The sequence below is a fragment of the Crocodylus porosus genome, unplaced genomic scaffold (assembly GCF_001723895.1).
Source record: "Crocodylus porosus isolate Cpor-Errol unplaced genomic scaffold, CroPor_comp1, whole genome shotgun sequence".
NCBI lineage: Eukaryota > Metazoa > Chordata > Crocodylia > Crocodylidae > Crocodylus > Crocodylus porosus.
The window spans coordinates 38,946,222-38,956,811 of record NW_017728951.1 but is presented as its reverse complement, the minus strand read 5'-3'; the positions used below and the strand labels follow the sequence as shown (position 1 = coordinate 38,956,811).

The window sequence follows — 10,590 nt, the reverse complement described above, 5'->3', positions numbered from 1 at the left end:
CCCCCCTAGCTCAGCGATCAGCCGCAGGGAGATCCTGGGTGCCCCCACAGACCCAAGAGGCACCAGTTGCCGAACCAAAGGGTGTGGGGAGGCCCACCAGCACACTCCCCAGTGGACCTGCAAGTGGACTGGAAGTGCTTCTGATCCACTTCTCGGTCTGCTGCCAAGCACACTGGGGAGCGCCCGTGCTTCTGTGGGACACTCCATGCGCCCCAGCATCACAGCATTCACAAGCCGCCTGCTACCTAGAGGTATGTACATTTAAAATTGTGTCTGTGTCCAAATTGCCAAATCTTTCTGAATTTCTCCGAATCAATTTGGAGAGTTCCAATTTGATTTGGAGAGATTAAAGGGTCCTCTGATTCGATTCAGAGATTTGACCACTGAATCGGGCCAAATCTGTGCTGAACCGAATTGGGGACTGAAGCTTTGCACAGCCCTACTCATCTAAACCAGGTTTCTATCAAGTGCACATGGTTCCTAACCATTACTCGAGTGATCATAATTATTAGAAATTGGCTTTAAGACATGAGAACAGAGAAACAACCTCTGCTCCTTTATGGGCTATTGAAGGTACCCAAGATTCCTGGAGCTTCATGTCTGTGAGCTGGACTCGTGGGTTTCTGGTCCTGCATCCTGTATTGAACACTGGCAGTGTAAGTGCTTTGTACAATCTACATTTTACACATGCATTCGGTTTCCCCAGACAAGTCGGAAAGTAGTGATGCTACATATTAGTATGTGTAGAGGTACCGAGGTACATTTTGTGCATGTTCAAGTACATTTTTTACTTCTGTTAGGGAACTTGCCTATTGCCAGAAATCAGTGCAGGTGAATCAGTTCTTAAGCCAAGTTAACTGTGAGCAGAGACAAAATAGCAGCATGCCCACATTCAGCACTTGCTCACCTGTACCCATGATAATATGCAATAAAATAAATTCAGTAGTAAGCAGTTTTCTTTGTGTGGAGAGGTCTATGCTACCCAGAGGGAGGATGCTGGCAGGCCTGTGGACAGACGTTTTGCTAGCTCTTGTCAGTGACAGCCCAGGGGCAGGGCCAGCCCACTGCTTGGGCAGAGGACACTAGTTCTGGCCTTTGCTAAATCAGCACCCTGCAAGGTAGGGTGAGTGGGGTGCCGCAATGCTCCATAGGATATCAGTGGACTGTAATCTACTGTGAATTACAATGCAATATGGTACAGACATTTGTTACAGTGCTCTAACCTACAGTGCTAAAATCCATCCAGAATTATCTTAGAGTGGAATCTGCCATTTTTACAGCACTCTATATGCCCTGACCATATGTTTGATTATGGTTGTAAAGTGCTTTGTGCGCCTATCATGCAATAAGTGTAACTTCTGTACCTGGCCTAGGTGAAGTAACTCTGCACCTAGTGTTTGCTGAGGTGGGAACTAAGTCTTAGTTGTTTTAAGGTTGGGTCCTAAGCGCTTTTCCAGGGTGTTCATTGATAAGCTGTCCAGTCCAGTCCAGTCCCATGCAAAACTATATACATCTCGTAGCCTGAGGTGACCCAGAGTATTTATGGTGCTAATGGATTAGGGAAAGATTTCATTTCCATTGAAAGATCAATAAAAAAAGAGGAAGATAAAGCAAATGGATGTAGCAATTGATTGATGCTCAGCAGAGCTTGGAAACTTAAGGCATCTGAGGCTGGCTGGGTGGAGTTCCAGCTGACAGCACCATTCTCGTGTGTGGGGAAGGCAGCCAGTTGATGTCACAATAGGTCATGAATTCTCAGACTCTTTCCAGGAACTAACTGCAATTTTGCTAATGTGTTTATGCAACTAGTCACAATACTAGGAAAACTGGGTGCATTTGTGGGTAGCTGATAGGTTCTAAGGGCATTCTGAGGAGGCTAACAGGTACCAGGGAAGCAGGGCCCGTTCCTTGGATTCTGGCTTTCTGCAGATTTTTCAGAAAAGAGTGCTACTTCTCTTCCACTCCAAATGTGCTTGGTATTACTTTGTTCTTACAATTTTTCAAAAATGGCATAGTCCTCTCTCACTCTAGAGATAAGTGCCTTTACACAGCAAAGTCACCAGACAGTCAAAGGCTGCAAAACTGAGAATACTGGGTCAGAAACTTTGCCAAAATGAAGCACAGAGAGAAGAGAGAGAAACAAAAAGAGGAAGAGAGAAACAGAAAGAGAAATCTGGAATTCGTCAACAAGTCATAGACTTCAGGAAAGGAAATGACCTACAAGGTCACTTAGTCCTCTCCCACTTTCCTCCCCCTGGGACCAATGCAGGATTGTTCCCTGCAATTATTTAGTGCTCTGTCCAGTCTAGAGTATTAAATGATTTATTGTAAGTGATGGGGCTTTTACTTCTCCCTCAGGAGACAACACAAAGCTTAATACATCTCACTGCCAGGAAGTTTATCCCAATACTCATTCTTTCAGTATTCCCCTTCCCTGAACCGGTAAGTATACCTCTTTGATTATCTTAAATTAATCCTCCCCCCCATCCTTGTCTGAATGCTGTCTGCAGTAACTGGAGCGGGTTATCACGTTTCCTCTCACTCATCATGCACACATATGTAATTCTTATTTTTCCTTTGTAATACAATCCTTCCTATCCCCTGAATATTTGACTCAGCATCCTCCAGGTGTCCAATCTCCCTCCCTGATAAACATGGTACCCAGAATTGTAGACAATACTGCAGTTATACTCAGAGCAGAGTTGGACTGCAAAAGGTCTGTTGCCCCTCAGCTCAAGTGTGGAGCCGTTTTTAACAGTTTGCTTGACAATACCCCCGCAAGCTGGTGCATGCCATTCCCCTCTGAGTTCAGTGTAGGCTCCTGGGCTTTTATTGTAACCTGCCAAGCCAGAGTGTTGGGCACGCAGATCTGCTACATATAGATAAGTGAAGGGGTCCAAGCTTCCCAAGATCATGAAGAGGCTGGGAAAAACACCCCACAATCTGACCACCACACCAGTGGCCACAGCACAGCCCACACAGGCCAAATGATCCTTCCACTGTTTGGCCCATAAATGTGCTGCTTTGGTGAAATGCAGCTTTCCACATGTAGCATCAAGACTGTTCAAGTAAGCCAGTACTGCCTCTAGGGGCCTGCACATAGTTCAGTGGCAGCTTATAATCTGTGACTATGGCCTAATCAACCTGTGCAAGACTTGGCCGGATGAACCTTCATTTGCATGGAGTTGGTGCCCTGTAAGCTCCTATGGACTGCGTCTCTGTATTTAGTGAGAAACCAAGAGTGGCCTAGGTCCTAGCAGGTTGTTAATGCAACCCTGTTAGAAAAAAAGCACATGCCCATGATCTGCAGCAAACTATTGCTATAAGGAGTGCAACCTACCTTTTCACCTGGAGTGACAGATATTCTCCAAACACAGTGGGAATAGGAAGGATAGCCATTTGGAAAGCCAGGAGCAGAGAAATTCCCTGTTGAATCCTGCAAGGTCTCCCCACAAGCTGTGGGACAGAAAAACAGCAGCAAGGAGTTACCATCTAAAGCAACTGGCCAGAGTTTTATCTAAGTGTTTTTGATCTCTGGTGGCATGTATTGGTATGAGGCTTTGCAGCGTTGCACCTTTAGGTCACTGGTTCAAAATCCAACCCCTTTTGATAGAGATAAAAGCGCATTACCATACGATAAACGTTTGAGGGCCTATCTGTTAGCATACACAGGATAAAAATGGTTTACAGCAGTCACTGGCTGCCAAGAAAACAGATCATGACAAAGGATGAACGTCTCCCTCCACCATTCCCTTTTACACACGCTGCTTATTCTTTTCATATTTTTTAATTTAACCAAATCATAGAAGGTCCTGTCCACCCTCCAACCAAAGGCAGAGAGACCATGAATACCAAAGCCTGCTGCCAAGAAAGCTATTTTCCCTTCGTTACAATCTGCTCAATAAAATTCTCCTTAGTTACCATTGTTAATAGGCTTTTTCAGGTTAAAACACTGTAACAAAAGGAAGGCAGCCCCTCCCTCTGCCCTCCCAAGCACACCCACTCTGCACTGCAGCAATATATGGCATTCAGTTTTCATGTCACAGCTTGCTCCGCTCTTCACCATATTTGTTTCCTGTGGCAGCTGAGGCAATGTAGATCCCAGAATTATTATTTTTTTTTTATAAACCACACTCCTTCCTTTTGGGAATAGGAGCTTCCAACATCTGTGAAAGCAACTACTACTGTAGTTCCTGTTCGCTGAGCCAGGTCGGAAGGGCTGACAAACACGTGCACAGCAGATGACTGACCGGGACAGGAGACCACATATTTCAAAGTGCCTGTTTTCATTCACACTGCAATAGAAGCCACGTGTGAATACACACTATCTGGAGCAGATGATACCAGGCTGGAGGCACGATTTGCTTAGGATTGCTTTTAATTTCATAACCGTTGTGTCCACTCACATTACAAAGCCAGGCCTGACCCACACTCGGTTTCCTCAGTTACTGAGAGGCAGCCCCCAAGAATCCTTCATTAAGGAGCAGTGCTTTGAAAGATCTGACAAGACTGAACATCTGGCTCCTTTTTACATGCAAATACCCAGAGTACTCCCCTGCCTGGCACTCTCACACTGCCTGACTCTGCTGGTCGCTCGTGATATTTTTCAGCCTGGATCACATTTAGATGGAGGGTTTGGAAGCTGAAGGTGAAATGGCTGGCCCCATTTAGGGTGCTTAATATCTGAAGCCGGGGGGGAAAAGTCACCCAAGCCAGAAATCCTAAATTTCCCTACATACTTTGACATGCAACTTGATGAATCAAGCATGAAAAATGAACTGTAGGCGACGACCGTGGCACAGGGGTGTGTAAAGGTTTTGTCTGACTGAATAACTCATAAAGGAGCTCTAAAAAGTGAAGTCACTTGTATGGAAAAGTTATGTCTTCTGGGAGCAAGTCTGTATGTGCAACAAGAGGCCCCCAATCTGAAGGCCAACTCGTTCATGCTTCTTCTGTTAGACTGATACATGACAGAGCGATATGAGGTGGGAAAGGCAGGCATCTCCTACAGCGGGATCAGAAAACAGCACCATGCAATTCTAAAATCTCCCATCTGCTTCCTCATTCCCAACAGGAACAATCCTCAGCTCAAAGAAAACTGGAGCCATTGTGCAACTAAAAAGGAGTATTAGAAAATATTATCTTCACAGGGCTCCGTGACAATGAATGACTCCTATCCAGCCCTTCCCTGGCTGTTTGGCAAGTATTATTCACCCCCATTCCTCAGACAGGACAGACGGACGCAAAAAGGAAGTGATTTCCCCAGGCCAGAAAGTGAGCTAATATCGAAGTTGGTACTATAATTTGTCAACAAAGCTGGAAGAGATAATAGGTTCTTGAGCTCTGTGGCCAAATCAAAAATTTAGGAGCAGAGGGTGGGAAGGGGGAGCCTGGCGGGGCAAAAATCAAGTTAGGGTCAAACCAACAGAATTTTTTTAACCAAATAAAAACCAACCTTGGATCAACCCAAAATGTTTCACGTGATCCAAAAGCAAAATATTTTATTTTAGGTTATTTAATCAATTTTAGGATGATAAATTCAGGAGGTGGTCACCTCTAGGACACTGCTGCAGGCTCAGATCATTTTTATGATGAAGGCGACAAGTCATCTTGAGACAAGTATCATGCTTCATTTTTGATCCCCAGAGGGTTTGTAGCAGCCACCACCACAGGATGGCTCGAGAGACATCTGGTCAACTGAGGAAATGTCTGAGGATGTAGCCACTATCACTACATTGTTCGCCAAGTCAATACCTGCTTCTTGAGCAGTGAAGAAAAGCAACAGCTCAAACACATGCTGCCTCCATGAAGAGATAAGGGAATCCATAATCACAGAGCAGAGCTATCATATTACCATAATTATACAGGATAAAGAGGATAATTGCTCCACAGTGTACATTACAAGGGAATTAGATGTGGGTTCACTAAGTGCAGTTACCCAGTAATCTGCAGGACCCTATAATTACTAAGCAGAAGCAAGGTATTTACCAGCAAGCGCTGTGTTACTACTGTATTTTTCTAAGAGTTACCAGATATCTGCTTCCTATATTCCCCCCAAATGTTGCTTAGTTACTATTAGTCATTAAAGGGCTACTGGGATGAAAAGTGAGGTAGTGGTCTATTGTGGGTGGCGTGTGAAAAGTTCAGTTACTCTTCCAGAATTAATCAGAAAATACTTGCAAAAAGTGAATGTAGTGGAGTAGCAGTTGTTCAGTACCAAGGGACCAGCACAGCTAGTGAGAAATGTATTTGGGGTTTTTTGATAGTTGCAAAGGCCAGCTGGGATGGGGGATTTCAGGGCACAGGAAATGTGTTGCCACTTCCTTAAGCTGCTGGGAAGAGAGTGAGGACTGGACCCTGTTCCACCTATCAGGTGCCTTTGTGTGAACCTATTCCATCCTGGTGAAGTCCCTGTAAAAACCTTAATGCATCTACTTCTGTAGCATCCTGATATCTTAGTTTTGAGATTGGAGGACCTCCCATGAAAAGCATTATCAACTGCTATTTGGGGACTTAAGCAGGGTGGAAGAGGATCACTTGTAAGCACTTGATAGGTGGAACCGGATCTGGCCTGGGGTTGTGGATGAGGTGGTGACTATTACAGGGACCATTCACCAGAAGCAGCATTAAGGCACTACAAACTGCTATGTTATGGTCATCCGTTGCATATGCTGTCTAGTAAAAGGCTCAAAATTGATCTTTGGCACAGGGTCTCCAATAGGTAAAGCCCACTGCTGCCCTCAGTATGAACTGATTGAAGGAGGACTCAGAAGAATAGCACTTCCTCTTTTCATTATGTCCCCTAGTTTTACAAGTAGTTACATAGTTGTTAGGGACTGGAAGGGACTTTACAGATCATTGAGTCCATGTCGTATTTGTCCCAAGATAAACAATGTTATCCCAAGACAGGGTGAAACTTTTCAGACTTCTAAGTCCCTCATCCCAAGATAAATCCTAAAAAGGTTCAAGGGATAAGAAGTACTAACAATGGATCCTGGAACACTGCAAAGTGGATTTGAACAGTTGTTCCAGGATTGTGTTACTGAATCAATGGTAGAAAAGCAGCAGTACATTTGGCCACTCATTAAACCGTGATGAGAAGGGCGATGTATGTGCACACCAATTCCAGGATATTTCTGCTCCAGAATCAAGAGACCCAACCTGTCCAGGGACAAATGCCGCACACATTCCTAGCCTAGACTTTCTATTTGTTTGAACCTCATGGAAACTTTGCAGTAAATACAACAGGCTACAATTAGAATGTTTCTTTTTTAGTGCTAAACCTTTTCCTGCACTGTTACTGCAGTTCTGTTGCCCCCTTTTGTAGTCACATGGGCACCACGACCACCCCCTGCCCCAGCACCACCATGTGGGCAATGCAAACCCGCCGCCCATCCACTGCTGCTACCCGTCACTGTGGATCCCATCCCCTCTCCACCACCAACCCACAAAGAAGCATGAACCTGTGGTGACATCCCTCCTTCCTCCTGCTGGTGTTACCTTGTGCGAAGCACAGACCCCATTTCCCCCTGCCTCACTGAGCTTCCTCCTGCCTTGCTGCCCTGTCCAAGGGATCCTGGCTGTCACAGCAGCAGCAGCCATGGAGGGAGTGGTGGCCAGGTCAGAGCTGCTGTCCACATATTAAACCTCTCATGGGCCAGACATGGTCCACAGGCCACCAGCTGGACAACTCTGCTTTTGAATACTACAAGATAATTTTTTATTTTTTTTAATTCAAAGCATCCTTCAGCCAGCCAGATCTACACTAATGTTTACCAAAATGGTCTACAGGCACTGCTCCTCCCTAAGACTCCTTTGCTACATCTGAGGTATTAATTTTTGCCTGCTTTGGCACTAGCTGTAGCCCAGGCTTCCTTTTCTTTCCTGTATCCTTGTGCCAAGGTATTTAGCAGAACACGCAGATTCATTAGACTCTGACATAGCTGCACCATAAGTGCTTCTGCTATGGCCTCAAACAGTCAACCTCTGGGCTTCCGGCTGTTTGCCCCGGTGTCCACACCACTGAAACAGGGCAGTAGCCCAAGTGAAAGCAATTTAAGACAGCAGGATTTTAGAACAAAACTATGTAAGCAACTTTAACTGTAGTGTGGTCACTAAACAGAGAGCACATTTTAAGGTATACACACAAGAATGAGGAAGTAAGATTGGTCCATCTTAATCTGTAAAACAACTTAAACATTACATTCATGCCAGTTCTTTCCTATGGGATTTACCAGTGTTGTTACATGGGGAAACCTTTCTATAAAAGGGGAAAAAATATCTGTCATGAAGCCTCTGGAGCTCATCTTATTTGTTTACTATAACTTCTTAGTTTGATACTTTCTGAGTAAAATTGTCATTAATCAAAGTCTTCAAGTACAGGCATAGGTAGTGGAGCTCTTATAAACTTATTCATCCCAAATTCTAGAACCATCCCAGTTTCCATATTTTCAAGCTTATGACCATTTAAAATAAATCAACTACTCTGAAATGTGCAAGATGCCATTTTAGAATATATTTCTAGTTAATAGTGGACAGGCCAGCTCTCATGTTTAGAGCTTTAAATGCAGTGGACCTATGTTCTTAAATTCAGCCTGTATGTAATTCTCATAGAGTCCACAAAATGAATAATGTTTGAAGGAAATCAGTTCAGTGGTCTTAAAGCTCTCACTTGTTATGTTGCCCAATGTATGTTGAACTGGAATAACCTCTACAAAAGTTTAGCAAAACAAATAAAGATAGAAAAGTTCTACTGCCTACACACAAAACCGAACAGTTGAATGGGCCTGAATTTAAAAAACTGCTTTGTAGCTTTTAACTTGGCTTTAACCTTGGATCCAAATGGGGTTTTTAAGATCTTTTGTGAAGTTTGCAGCTTCACTTGAATGCTTTTAGCTGCAAGAGTAGAAAGTTACTGTTGAGAACGAGAAAAAATGATGAGACAACTTTGACTTTTAAACATGCAAATAACTGTGCCTAAACTAACTAAATTAAAACTTTTCAATAAGCTGCATCTTGGATAAGTCTAAAGAAGAGAAAATGAGACCTAAAGAGAATATAAGTAATGGAGAAAAACACTGGCTTCAATACTTGTCTACAAAAGGAAGCGTATCCCAATAAGCTAATGCACGATTTAAAAGGACAGTTATACCGGTATAACCTCCAGTGTGAAGTCATAAGAATGGCTTTTTCCAGCTTTTTTCATGTTGCTTTGGAAAAAGTTTCAAGATAGATCTAAAACACAAGTCTTCATAAAAATTATATGGGCATAACTAGTAAAAACCTACCCATATACACAGACCTTTAGTCTACTATATTTAACACTGTTGCTAACATACCATATTTACTTGAATACAAAATAAGCCCCACCTCACTTGGTATGGGGAAAAAAGCCCCTCGTCATATAATCGCATACAAGGAAATCTCACAAAATACACTGTCTATCATTAAACTGCTGCCAGAAGTAGCATGTGCTCAGCAATGGAAACTATCAAGTTGAATAAATGCAGCTGACACTGAGTATGACTATAAAAACCGTGGCCCACACTGGGCAACTATGATATTGGGAACCCACCACAAGAATAGGTTAGCGCAGACCAGCTGAATTAGACATATAATAGTGCTCATTAAGTGAAGTCTTCCTCACTGCCAACCTTTTTCAAGTCATAATCAGCCATGAGATTGCATACAGTTCACCTAGAATCCTTCTATCGCCTCCTCTCTCCACCTGGCACATATGAATAATGTGGCCCCACCCTCCATGAGGTGAAGCTGGATCAGGTTGCCTTGCACGTCATCTGCATATAGATTTTTGGAGCATCCCAGGGCTGGAGGACAAGAATACCTGGTTCCCATCATGAGTGGGGACTCATTAGTACATGGATCCTTTGTTGGGGGTAATCTGGAGTACACATGTATACTGAGCAGTCCTGAGCTATAGGGTCACTATGGCTTGAAATACTGTTGAACTACGTGGTTAATCATGAGCCTTTGGCTTTAGACTAACAACATGCATATTTGGCACCTACTTGTATGTAGTACAAAAGTACTGCTCAAAAGTATGTTTATGCAGTACCTGTGCTAAAAGTTGCAGCAGTTAAAAAAAAAAGGTAACATGCATCAATTCTGGATAAAAAAAGTGCATGGGTACTATATGCAAATTGCTATAGCCATGTTTAATTTCAAGGTTGTTTTCAAATTTGTTCCTCACTTCCATGTGCTCAGGGAGATCAGGGTCTGACAGTAAAGAGAGAGGAAAGGGCTGGTAGGAGAAAAAGCTGGGGAGGAAGCAGAGAGCAAAGAGCTACTTGACCCCCCAGATTTATTTTCCCTGTTGTAGCAGTGAGACAGAAACAAATTCAAGGCAAACCTCCAATAATTAGATTCTGTACCTGGGAAATGATAATAAACTTATAACATTTTCCGTATATAGAATCTAATTATTAGGAGCCCATCTTGTAATCAGGTTCATCTTCTATGTGAGTAAATATGGTAATGACACCGGTCACGGTTGTGACACTTTTCGACACTTTTAGTTTAACGGGGGGCTTAGGTGCTATGGTAATACACAAATAAGTCTGGCTGTCATAC

The 10,590-nt window shown here is 43.4% G+C and overlaps 1 protein-coding gene across 1 annotated transcript in view; it reads right to left on the bottom strand.

Moving 5' to 3' along the window:
• Positions 1-10,590, bottom strand: part of TLL2 (tolloid like 2) — a 184,449-nt gene that overhangs the window by 55,955 nt on the left and 117,904 nt on the right. The window contains exon 9 of the mRNA XM_019555530.1: positions 3,341-3,456. Within this exon, the coding sequence (XP_019411075.1) occupies positions 3,341-3,456 (116 nt within the window). The remainder of the gene's footprint in view (positions 1-3,340; positions 3,457-10,590) is intronic.